This window comes from Lynx canadensis, chromosome F2 (genome assembly GCF_007474595.2).
Source record: "Lynx canadensis isolate LIC74 chromosome F2, mLynCan4.pri.v2, whole genome shotgun sequence".
Classification (NCBI taxonomy): Eukaryota; Metazoa; Chordata; class Mammalia; order Carnivora; family Felidae; genus Lynx; species Lynx canadensis.
The window spans coordinates 16,366,015-16,379,283 of NC_044320.2; the positions used below are offsets into that span (position 1 = coordinate 16,366,015).

Sequence of the window (13,269 nt, forward strand, 5' to 3'; positions counted from 1 at the left end):
CAACTGCTGGACAAGGAAAGTCTGTTATGAGTAAGGCGCCATCTGTAACTTATCAGGACCACACAGCAAGCCGGTAGCAGAAAGTGGATGAGAACAGCAAGATTCCCCAGCCCGAGCTTCTACCTCGGCGGGAGCTGGCCACTCCTCACTCGAAATAGCATTTCCTATGTGTTGCCAGCAGATGAAAAGACAATAAAGCTTGGGAATTTTATCATTACTGTATATAAGCCTGGAGGGCCTTTTGCTTTCAAATCATGCCCAGAGTCATGATCAAAGCCAGCTGACCCTGCGTTCCTCTGGCCTCTGCTCCTGGAACGGGGTAGACTCTGAGCTGGAAGACTTCTCCATGACCTACACCCTCTTTCCACGTGGCTGGGGCCATGGATGGAGTTTCTGGGGATGGCTGCCATTGGTGATCACCGTGGAAACACACATACATGTTAGCGTGCATGTGTGCGTGTGTGTGTGTGTGTATACATGAACTGCTAACGACCTACAAGGATATTCTCCAGGCCAGTTGTTCTCAAAATTAATCCCCAAATAGCATCAGTATCACTTGCGAACATGTTAAAAATGAGAATTCTCTTATTTTAAGAGAGAGAGAGAGAGAGAGAGAGGCACCTGGGTGGTTCAGTTGGTTAAGAATCCAACTCTTGATTTCGGCTCAGGTCATGATATCACAGTTGGTAGGTTCGACCCCTGCATTAGGCTCCATGCTAACAGTGCAGAGTCTGTTTGGGATTCTCTCTTTCAGCCTCTCATTCTGCCCCTCCCCTGCTGTCTCTCCCTCAAAATAAATAAACTTAAAAAAAAAGAGAGAGGGAATTCTCAGCCCCCCACCCTGGACCTACTGAATCAGAGGGAGTCCTAGAGTGTATGTTTCAACAAGTCTTTCCGGTGATTCTGGTGCCTGTTAAAATCACAAAGGTCTGCTCTAGAGCGATAGCTCTATGAGCCAGAGCAAGTCATTAAGGATTCCGGACCTCAGTTTCCCCAACTGTCAAACAGGGATAACGATGGTACTGACTTCATAGGGTTAGTAAAGATTAATGAATTAATAGAAATAAAGTGCTAAAAATAAAGTGCTGGCATGCCATAGGCGTTCAGTAAACACCAGCAACTGTTAGTTGTCTCCTTATGTGAACCAACAAAGCCCAAATGGACAATAAAATAATTTACTGATTTAGTGATTCTTTACATGAAACTAGCTCTAAAATGCTACCTGTTCCTCTATTCCCAAAACTTCCCCAGAACACCATCTGTTTTGATTCTTATCACTGATTTTTGTGAGTTCACCCTGATCTCATGACCCTAGTTCATAAGTTTTCACAAGGGTCTCTGGCTAAAAGCAATAAACCGCTAGCATGAGATCATGGGAGTCTATTACGTTGCGTAGCTTGCCCTGGCATAGAGATGAATTTTTATTTTTGGCATGAAAACGTTAGGGTTTTGCCCTCTAAGCTTGAGTCTTAACTACTAACGCTCCCAGAAATCCTCACCAAGAAACTGCGTTTGCGGCCCTGCTACACCAGGCAGGAATATCACCGTCCCGAAGGTGACCAAACATGAAAGGCTTGTGCAGCTATAAAGCTGAAGGAAGTTCCCTACGCAGGCCTTAGTATGAATTGTAGGTACACATACCCACAGCGCGGGCACACTGCGTCCCCACCGCATCAGTCACCACTTCTCTCCTGTCCTCGATGTGTTCCTGAGCTTGTTCCAGAGCCTCTAGTCCTGTACCTTCTGTGGCCAAACCCAGAGGGCATAGGATTCTGCTATGAGAATGTTGTCACTATGGGTGAATAGGTTTTGAAAGAAAGAAATGTCTCCCCTATTCTTCTAGTAATCTCCCTATGGTCAACACTACCTGGTAACGAGAGGCCTTTGAGGCTTGTGTGGAATCTACCCCAGTGATGTTTTTTGTACTAAGATCAGAAAACCTGATCTGTCTAAAGAGCCCCCTAAGAATTAAGTGTTCCGGGAAATGAAGTGAAAAGCCTGCCATTTTCAAAGGAGATTCACTTGGGCCAGTTGATTGTTTTCCATTTGTGTTCTCTGGAGCCCCTGGAGGTGCCTTGGTAGCTACCAGGAGGGGAATGTGGGCAGGAGGTTGATAGAGAAGAGGGGGCAATGTGAACAGTGCCCCCTGGAGTTGTGTGGCAAAAAGACTGAGAAAGCAGAAACCTGGCAATGCTGTCCCAGCACTAACAATAGAAACAGAAAGCGGTTTAAAGTGAGGATTATTTTTTTAGTAAATGCAGACCCGTGTGAACAAGATGTCCTCTTGAAATGCAATCTCAGCCTACAGAACAAGAACGCTGTTCATGGGAAAGTGGTACCAGTCCCTTTCGAAACACCAGCTCCCACATCAAACCCAAGAGACGCCAGGAGCAACTAAGGAAGGGACAGAACTGAAAGCCCCCAGCCAATCCCCACCGTCTACGTCCCTTACCCACACCAGACCTCTAGGTGTCAAACCACGACAAGGAGACCGAGAAACCTCATTACATCTCGACCTCTCCCCCCCCCCCCCCGCCACATCAATTGTGTGTGCATCACAAAGGCTATTTTGTTTACTAGTGTTTTCAGAATAAACTACATACACTCTGACTGGTGTGTCCTCAAAGGCCCCAACTATTTATGGAACCACCGTTGTGTCATAGCCTCAAAAAATAACTTCTAAGAAAGAAGTTTCTGTATTCTTAATGCTTAACTGCACTTCCCCAAACCCAACAAAGAGTTCTCCTTTCTTTTATTTGTCTGCCCTGAGTTTGGCCCAGGTGGTACTTGCATTAAGCATTGTCACAATACACTCTGAACTTCAGCTTCTGTAAATATTTGGAAAGAAACCCAGCGTGTAATGCTGTGCAGAGTGATATGTGAGCCGGTGGTGAACATAGGATCATTTAGAATCACCCCCAGAGTGAAGGAAAGTGACGTTTTGACATGGTCAGCCCCCTGGCTTCCAGCCCACGCAGCCCCGTTCTATCAAAAACGTTGGACCAAGTCCTTACTGTGAACTTCACAGCCTGTACTACTTATGTCACCCAAACTGTGGGTGGCTGAGTCCCCAGTCCCAGGACGTGGGAGATAAGAAAAGTGTGGGTAAGATGATTAATAACCACAACCTCCTAGAGAATTGGAAATGAAAAGAATTTTAAGAACATATTGGAAACTAAACTATTATAGAGATGTAAAGAATTATTTTACAATATATATTCATTGTTCTTCCACTCCCAATTTTACAGGTGAGGAAACTGAGGCCAAGGGAATTGTCCTGATCCAAGGAAGGGATCAAATCCATTAGGGGTCAAAAGTCATCAGCCATAAGAGCCCCCACTCAAATGTAAGGCACGGAGCAGGATAGGTTCCTTTAAATCACGTGACCAAATCTGGAAGAGTTTAGTGCTTTTTGTAGAGAAATGACCCCAGGAGTGCCAAAGCCAAGAGCAAGACCTGTGATAATGGCTGGCCTTTGATTGTCCTTCCAGCTCATCAACAAAGACATCGAAGAGGCCATTGAAGCAGAAACGTCGGGAGACGTGCAGAAGGCCTACTTAACTCTTGGTAAAGTAAACCTAGCAGAGTCCCTGACTTAGGGTGGGCTCCCTGGAATCAGGCTCGGAGTCGGAGGTTTGCATGTGGGAAGACTTTAGGGAATAGTTCGGGAACAACACACCTCAGCAGCATTGGGTAAGGGAGAGAGTAAGCATGATGCAGCTGTAACGGGGGGCGGGGGCTTTGCTGGTCCCCCATGGAGCCCTGGAGCCAGGAGGCAAGGGGGCAAGGTGTTTAAACCACACACCAAGCAACCGGTGGATGCTGGCCGCAACCCCGGAGCATTTGCAATGGTGGGTAAGGCAGGGCCTTGGAGGGCCATTCCTGGGGAGGGACTCAGCTGTGAGCAGCCAGTAGGCCGCAGATGGAATGAGTGCATTGGTCCCAAAGAGGGCCTCTGGGCGATGCATCATGGCATCCACTACAGTCTCATTAAGATCGTGGGTCGACGAGAAGAGCATCTGTCAACAGGCTGCAGCATTGTCTAGTCTCAGGGAGCCATATGTGGTTCAGCCAGGTTTCCAACCTATGAACAAGTTTTTGCATATGCCTGATGGCTCGAGGGTGTTCTTTTCCACTTGGTTCCCTTCAACATTTAGAATGAATGAGGTCTCTTGAGAAAGAGTGGGGAGGGAGACCAGATCTTTATTGTGCCAAGCGAGCACACCAGCACCTTCTCTCCAGGTGTTGCCCATAGGCAGGAAAGAGCGGAGAGACGGGCATGGGGCTGTGTCTGGCAGGCTCCTTTCTTCCTTTCTGCAAGCCCTGGAATGAAGCCATTGTCCATTGTCCATACTCTCCTGTGGCGAGGAGTCGAGGGCACCATCTCAAATAGCACAAGAAACGGAAAGACGGATCCCCGGAAGAGGAAGAATTGAAAAAGTAGTCCTGGAAGTTAAAAAATGTGCTCTATCTGCCAAACTTTTTGTTTTGCTTTTTGTGGGGGCTTTAAAAAATTTTTTTAAACAATGTCAGCAATTGATTTTTTTTAGTCCGTCCTCATTTTGCATTCAAATTAGCAGGGCCTCTACTAATTTGACCTCTACCATGATGTACAGAGGCCTAAACATCCCTAGTGTCACTCCTGACCCCAACTGGACATACATGAACGACTGTGCTTGGGGCTTAAAAGATGAGTCTCTTAAGTAAATGGAGGGATCCACCAACAGCCTGATTCAAAGGCTCCAAATTCTTCCTTTCTGTGCTGGCAGTGCAAAGAATCAGGAAAATACCAGAATTCAGTCAGATTATACCAATGATGATAAACCACTATCAATATTATTAACAGTAACAAAACCATTCAATTGTTTAACATTTAGTTAGCACCTACCCGGGCCGGGGGTTGCGCTTGGTGAGGGGATCAGAGGTAAATAGGTCCAGTTCTTGCTCTTAGGAAGTTTCAAGTACATGGTGGAAACAAACAAATCAGCAGATTAGGTTACAGTAAAGATAAAAACAAAAACAACCAGAGTGAGGAGGGTACAGAGGAAGGAAGGGCCACATCCCTGGAGACGGGGAACATAAAATGCAGGACTTAGGTATGCTCCGGTGGTAGGAAACTTCAAAGTGATTAGAAACGACCTTAAGTATAAACCACACAAGCTGTAGAGCATGACTTTACAGTTGTATTTTCGAGGCACTTCCCACCCCCACTCATACCTGACTCATAAAGATGCCGGTTTACGGTTAAATTTGAGACCAAATGACTCCTACCACTTGGATGCTCTGGGGCAGCACTTTTCCAGTGGGCTCCAGGGCCCACCTGCACCAGAATCACCTATAGAGAGGTGTGTGAAAATACAGATTCCTGGGCCCCATCTCAGGCTCCCTATTAGAATCTCCAAGAATGAGCCCAGAAGCCGCACTTTTACAAGCTCCCCAAGGGATTGTCTTCTCCTCATGATGGCTGGCTATCCTGCCTTCCAGATACCACAGGGTATATGCCCACATTTTCCCTGGCTAGCCCCATCCAGACTCTTGAGGGATTCCTTCGGCAGCTAACAACAGACCTTATTCACCAGGCATAGATTGCATACAATAGAAAAGCTGAGAATTCTCTTCCCAGGACATCAGGAAGAAGGAATGTCAGGGGAGAAGACACCTATGAAGGGTTGGAACACACGGACATTAGGCATTTCAGCATCAATGTGTCCTGCCTTGGAGGGGGTCTTAAGTGAGTCTCAAGTATGCCACTCCCCAAATTGACAGGCTCCCCCCACCAACCACCACCAATCCAGCAGCTTTTTTGGATTGTTCTCAGGATAAAGAGGTCAGACACCTGGGGCTGGGCTTTTCTGTTCTCCTGAAACTCTGGTGGCTTCCACATGGCCTATAAAAGAGACAGACCCCCAACCTAGATGCTACTTCCCTAATTCTGTTCCCTTCCAATTCTCGGAAGCATCAATCATATAGGCAATTACATAGAAAACAAGAGTTCCCATCCCAGGACATATCAAGGATGCACCTCCCACACTTACGCTCAATGTATTACTTGCTATCAATCACTAACATCAAAAATGTTAAGTGTTCTAGGTAAATGCCAACACCTAAAGAGTAAGTGGTTCGTTTCCCCAAAGTGTTTGTCCTGATGGCCCCCCCTAAGCATGGGAGGAGGGGAGAGGAACAACGATTTCTCCCCAGGAGTAGAGAGGCACTGTGCTTCACTAATCTGTGGATTAGATCAAAGCTGGCAGGCAAGGGGAGGACCAGAAAAGAGCAGCTAGCAAGAACACAGGAAGGTGGCCTGTAGACAGCATCAAACATTTCATGAGGCCGCATCCCAGATGGAGAGCTCAGACTGTGGGGCACTTGGAAAAGATTCCAAGATGAAACTCACCGAGCAAACCCAGTGAGGAAAAACAAAGGGCGGGAAAGATGTTTAGCACATCCTGGCGGCAGTCCAGCTGAGTGAGTCTTCGAGATTCTGAAGTTTTATTACAGCAGAGTCCCCAGCCAATCTGTATTTCCCCTCTGAACCCAACGCCAGCATCAGAGATTTCATTCAGATAAGAAAAGTTACTCCTGCTGGTAAGAACCATGAACTTGGCAGGGAAAGCCTGAGGGTGGCCGCAGCGTTCCTCCTCCCCTGAAGGGTCTTCAGGGACCAGCAGAGGGGTTTTGACTCAGTTCTTGGTTGAAGAGCCCAGGTGCCCTGACCCGGGGGAATCTTCCAGATCCCACTAGAGTGTGAAGTCTGCTCCTTTCAAACACCTGTCTCACAACTGAGTCAGCTCCAAGGACAGCCAGGTGATACGGGGGGCCAGCTCTGTTCCTTCGGAGGGTCTCCATGTTCTTCAACAACATGTAAAAGCCTCACCTTCTCTTGTCCCTCGTCCTGCCCAGTGAGGTGTGCCCGGGACCAGGAGGGCTATTTTGCTGACCGTCTGTACAAGTCCATGAAGGGTGCAGGCACCGATGAGGAGACACTAATTCACATCATCGTGACCAGGGCTGAGGTAAGACACACTCCACTCCCAGCACGTGGGCCACCACTTCTCTTTTGGCCACCGCTGATGTCATCAACAAAGTTTTTCTTAAGGGTTTATTTACAGACAAAGTGAAACAGAGACAGCCCTCGCCTTCCCAGACTTTGTGGAAGACCTTGTGCCATGCTTCAATCTGTTTCTTTTTATAAAAATACAATAATGATAGTTGCTTCTATTTTTGCCATGTGTGGCTCCAGAGAGCTCGGGGCCTGTGCACGGGGACCTGGGGGAGTGCAGCCCACGCTCGGCTCCACTGTAAGGAAGACGAACCAGAGACACTGAAAGGATGGGGACGGACGAGGTCACCCAGCAGCAGAGACAATGAGCAAATGACTGCCTCGCTCCCCAGCCAGGCCTTTAATTAAACACACCACAGAAGCACAGCTTTGCACAAAAGACACATCAGTACAAGACAGTATTTCTCAACCTTTTTAAAAAATTTTTTTAATGTTTATTTACTTTTGAGAGAGAGAGACAAAGCACGAGCAGGGGAGGGGCAGAGAGAGAGAGAGAGAGAGAGAGAGAGAGATCCTGAAACAGGCCTCAGGTTCCGAGCTGTCAGCACAGAGCCCGATGCGGGGCTCAAACTCAGGAATCGCAACATCACGACCTGAGCGGAAGTCTGACGCTTAACCGACTGAGCCACCCAGGCGTCCCTCAACCTTTTTTAAAATTATTAGTAGTAATCGTCCCACTAAGGAGCCTTTTGGGGCCCAGTTTTTTCCTAATTGCCACTCCCCCAAAACATGAACACCACAGAGGGACTTTGTATCTGTTTATGTTCCGTTTACACATATTCTGTATGTATATATTGTGTTCTGTAAACACATCTATAGATTCTGTTCTGTATGTATGTGCGCGCGCGTGCGCGCGCGTGTGTGTGTGTGCACGCGCGCGCTTTGACATAAAAAGATTAAGGTTCTTTTCACCCTCTAAGAATGCATTTTTGCCCTGTTGGGAGCGATATCGCCCACCTTTGCGAATGCATGACTGTAAGAAAGAGGGAGATGAGCACCCACGGCCTGTGAGCAGCTGTTGAGATTCAGCACCGATGCTCTGGCACACGGGTCACAGAGGGAAGGAGGGACAAGTGAAGGGGAAATGGCATCTCGACCGCAGTGGGAGAAGCCTTGGAGAATGAAGTGTAACTGAGCACTTGAAAAACCACAGACATCTTCCCTCAAAAAAAAAAAAAAATTGTTAAATGAAGGGGGACAGATCCCAACCCAAATCCTGGCCCATGGCTTTGACAAATAATACTTAACATCTGACACCATTTTTAAATATAACTTAGCAACAAGACCGTTCTTTCGTTTTTATTTCTATTCCAGGAATTTCTCCTCCCCCTCCACTGTTCATAGTTTTCTTCTGGCTTACTGTCTGTTTCTCTTGCTCTCCCTTCCTTCCCTTCCCCATCTCTCTGCCACTCTCCTGAGTTCTCTCCTCCACTGTCTCTCCAGATCTCCACGGTCTCTGTCTCTCTGTCTCTTAGCAAACCATCCCCATCCCCCCATGCTCCTGCCAAAGTCTCAAGAGATTCTGAGGCTCATAGAAGCATGTGCAACACGGAGCAGGGTGGGGATTCTGAAAGACCCCAGAGGGTTGGAACATTCTGGAGGGCCCACCAGAGCTCTGTCCCATCTTAGTATTGGCCACATGTCCTGGGATAGTTTAGGAGACTCTAAGCATCTCCTTGGAATGCTTCAGGCCCAGCCAGATATATTGGCCATACCCTAATCTCCCCAAAGCCCCATAATACTAGAACAGAACCCCGGTGTGCCCCATCCCACCCCCGCACTGACCCACACCGTCCTGCCCCCTCCCCCAGCCAAGTAGCGGACAAGTCGGGGGACGGGGAGGGGGCACAGGCAACATCCTGCCGGAGTCTCCCTCCTGCTCAGCATCCGCTTGGCACAATCCTTCATTCCCCTGCCTTCTGCTCTCATCTTCTTTCTTAGTTCATCCCTCCAACTGGGGCAGGAGGAAAAAGAACCAGAAGGCTGAATGACGGGTTGTGGATCTGTCTGGAATGCACGATAGAGTCTAAAGTTTTAAAAATTATAAAAAGAACACAACTCCTGGTTAAAGAGAGCTCTCTGCTTCTTTTACGAGACACACTGTGTTCTCTCTGTACTTACATCTTTTCTGTTGCCAGTATTGTCTCCCTCACTAGGTTCTAAGAATATCTGGAGCGGAACAATCTTCTTATTTGTTTTTCTTCTGAGTCCTCTGCCCATTTCCAGCACCCAGGTTTTTCAAGCTTTCAATGAATTAGGTTGAAAATAAGTCCTACAAATTGGTATTGATTTGAATTGTATTGATTGGCATTAATGGTCTTGCTGATCAGGGTACAAGAAGGAAAAAAAAAGCTTCATTTCAGATCTCTGTGTTGATAATTTTCTTAACCCTATACCAAGAGTCAGCAAATTGTGACCTGCAGGCGGGCCTGTTTTTACATAGGCTTGCTACCTAAGAATGATTCGTTTTTAAATGACTGTATAAAACTCAAGGGAAAAATATTTTGTAATACATAAAAATCATCTGAAACTCAAGTTTTTGTGTCCATAAATAAATTTATACTGGGATATATATATATATATATATATATATATATATTTATTTATTCACCTCTGTAACCGGAGCTGGACTCGGTTTTCCTTTTCCCATCCATAAAATAATAGTAATAATAGTGATAGCCCCTACCTCCAAGGGTTGTGTTGAGGCATACATGAGCAAATGAGTGTAATGTATTCAGAACAGTGCCCACCTGCATTCATAGTGAACACCCTATAGATGTCCTTGTCCTCACTGCTGTCGTCATTTCTCCTACAGGTGGACCTTCAGGGGATAAAGGCAAAGTTCCAAGAGAAGTATCAGAAGTCTCTGTCTGACATGGTTTGCTCAGACACGTCTGGGGACTTCCAGAAACTGCTGGTGGCCCTCTTGCACTGAAGCGAGCCAGAGCAGTGGAAGGACAGGGAGGAGCCACCTTTGTCAAGAGCCCATTTCAAACCAGATTTGCAAATGTGACTCCAGCACAAAAACTACTGAAGAGTTCTGGCTTATTTTCTTGCCAGCTTGAATACTGTAGCCAGGCCAAGCTGTTTAGGTGAAGGGCAGCAGCCTCAAGACACTTGTGCAGGTCACCCTGAATGCTGGCTTAGCAAGTATCTGAGCTGCCTTTCAGCTTTCCTTTAGCGTGGCAACCTAAATGCTTTCTGAGCACAAATTCGCAGTTGATGAAAACACTATACTTGTAATAAAACATTCAGAAGAGTATGTATCAAATAGAGACGGGTAAAGACTGAATGGTTAAGGTACAGGGAAGACAAAATTAACCAATTCATCAGTGTTCCTTCTGTGCGTTCAATCTCAAATGCTCAATGTTAATTAAAGTGGATTATGCCCCCATCAGCTGCTTTTCCAAAGACTGGGTTGATTGGTTTTGGCTCTTGTCCTGGAAGTATAGGACTTGTGAAATTCAAACATATGTGGGAAAGGCATATAACAACTTTAATTAATAACCACCAAAGATAACAATCAAGGCTAGCAGTAAGGAAACAATTGAGGTGCCCGTGTGGAATGTAACTAGGGGTAAGATTCACGGCTACCTTGTATAAATGGTTCTTCTTATTTCTCTAGACATTTGACCCACTTGAGCCTTACCTCTGATCTTCAAATACAATTAGGCTGGGCATGGTGCCAACAGGATCAAGGTCAATGGTCTGACTCTCAAATGGATTGGTTCCACACCAATAGAATCTCTGTTCAAGATGTTTGTCTCACAGCCATGAGTTACTAGACGTAGAGGGGTCTGTCAAGAGAACATGGACACTTTGATCCAATAATTACAGTTATCATTCATTGGGCGATTATTTGTGTCTGGCACTGCTCAGTAGCACACTTTCATGTCTAATCCTCTCAACAGCCCTATAAGGTTACTATTACTCCCATGTATCAGTTGAAGAAACTGGAGAGTTCATTCCCAGGCCAGTAATGTAGACCGATGCCTCTGTATTCAACAGAATGCTGTAAGTAAGTTAATATAGGCAGGCAAAGCTCTCTTCCCATTAGCAAAAAGACGGTACACACAGGTCTGCCTGAAGGAATTGGGAAATAATTCACAGAGATGTATTTATGCTGGATGTTGAAGAATGTGGAAGAATGTTCTCCAAAGAAACAAAATGAGAAGGGTAAAAGCAGAGGCTCAGAAGCATGAGGGAGCAGGATATGCTCAGGAAGTGGTGAAATCCATTCTCCTGGGCATAGATGCGGTGAAGGGAGGGAGAGGGTTGGGGAGGCAGGCCATGAAGCTGCTGAAAAGTTTGTTTGGATCACATTAGCAATGGTTTTGCCTGCCAAGCGTGGGCCCGGTCCTTTGGGCAATGGGGGGTCACTGGAGATGTTTAAGGAGTGAGAAACATGATCAGTTTGGGGCCTTAGCCATTGACTTGGTGTGCAATCAACATATAGCAAATAGCCCAAACTCTCAGTATAAAAGTATATATCATGGTGTGCCTTTCTAGTGGCTATAAAATGGTGACTGACACATTAAGAAGTTATGATAACATCTGTGTCCTCCACATGCTGCTTTATCAGTCTAGCAGTCATTGTTGTCATTATGAGCTTTAACACATAAAAAGGTTTTCTAGAGCCAAGCTCAGTGATAGAACATACTCATGTTTACTTATTTGTTGCCAAAGCTGCTTTTAAAAACAGAAACAAGACAACCAGTTCTTGGGTTCTGAACTCACGGTAAGGATAGAAAAACAAACCAACAGAGTGAAAGGAGATCTATTAAAAACAGCCACTGTTGGAGATTGTTGAAGGCCATCACTCACACACAAAGGAGAGGAAGGTATTTCACAGGCGAGGAAACAGGCTGAGCAAGGCTGAGGGGAAATGTCGTTTACTTGCTTAAGTTCTCGCACAGGAAATGCCGGAATTCAAACCTGCGTTCTTCTGACTCTAATGCCTGAGCCCTTTGCCACACTAGCTCAGGTCCACAAGTGCTCTCTCCAAAATTTTGCTGAGCAAGGCACTGGGTACCTCTTTCTGTAGCTGCTGAAAGCTGCTCACTGTTCACAGCAGAAGACCATTTCTGTGTGCTTGCTGGGGGCTGCCTCAGGAGAAGTCTGAGCTGGTCTGTCCCAAGAATGCCCCACCCCATGGCAGACCAGGAATTTCCTGCTTCTCCTCTCCACACACCCTTGCCCTGCACAAGTCCCACCTCACCGTTACCCAAGACCCCTGTTCCCAGAGCTGTCAGAAGGCAGGGCTTGCCTGTGGAGGGGGTTCAGGGGAGAAAGAAAGGACAAAGTTAGGAGAGAGAGAGGGTGAGAGCAACATTACCTGGTCACCCTCCCACTGAGTGACACTGTCCCCCACCCGTCATCCTTCTCCTGAGCCACAGCTCCTCCCCAGATATTTGGATAGATGGGGAGGAGTCTGAACACCACCTGTGGAGCTGCATCAGAAGGGAGCAGGTCCCATGGGTTCTTGTGGTAACCTGCCACACTTTTCCCCATGAAATTCTGTTCCAGTCCCCATTGGGCTCCATAACACTGCTCACCCAGCCTGAGTCACCCGGACATGGTAACATAGACCTTGGGGGCGCTTGCTTGAGTGAACCACTGCAGAAGCTAATGTTCCTTTGAGGAGCAAAGGAAGTCCCCGACCAACCAACATGGGAGATCCAGCCTCCCAGTTCCTCTCAGGATCTCTGGGAGTCCCAAGTGGTTCTCGTCCTGTAGGCCCACCCCTAACATTTGTGGGTCCCAGCCCATCTCCCTGCTTTTCCCTTTTCTGGGGGAGTGGGAGCTGATTTGCTTTTTTTTGTGGCCACCACGGTCAATTTCAAGCTATTGACATGATGTCACTGAACAGAGTCAGGAGATGAGTGGTAGCACACCAGTATGTACTATCTCCACCATACAGATACGATAGATGTAAATAACTTCAAGAGCATAGATGATAGTAAAATATAGCAAATAATTAGGAAGTAATAAATTTTGGGTTTTCACTACATTTGTATCAATATAATTTAATTGTAAGTTTGTATACTTTAATTTTTAATAATCACTAGGCTTAATAACTAACTCATAAAACTCCTGAAAAGTTAATAATTAAACCTCATGAACCAATAGGAGCCAAGTCCAGCACTCCACTTGGCATGGGTCTTAACCCCTTTCTTCCAGAGGACTCCCAAGACAATTTGAACCCTGAT

The 13,269-nt window shown here is 46.5% G+C and overlaps 1 protein-coding gene and 1 long non-coding RNA gene across 2 annotated transcripts in view; one reads left to right on the forward strand and one right to left on the reverse strand.

The window, feature by feature from the left end:
- ANXA13 (annexin A13) overlaps positions 1-10,356 on the forward strand; it is a 51,198-nt gene extending 40,842 nt beyond the window's left edge. Inside the window, exons 10-12 of the mRNA XM_030303794.1 lie at positions 3,492-3,567; positions 6,901-7,013; positions 9,876-10,356. Coding sequence (XP_030159654.1) covers positions 3,492-3,567; positions 6,901-7,013; positions 9,876-9,995 — 309 coding nt within the window. The 3' untranslated portion in view covers positions 9,996-10,356. The remainder of the gene's footprint in view (positions 1-3,491; positions 3,568-6,900; positions 7,014-9,875) is intronic.
- The window catches only part of LOC115505971, a 56,142-nt gene that overhangs the window by 8,301 nt on the left and 34,572 nt on the right, over positions 1-13,269 (reverse strand). Inside the window, exon 2 of the long non-coding RNA XR_003966192.1 lies at positions 10,710-10,857. This is a non-coding gene — a long non-coding RNA (uncharacterized LOC115505971). The remainder of the gene's footprint in view (positions 1-10,709; positions 10,858-13,269) is intronic.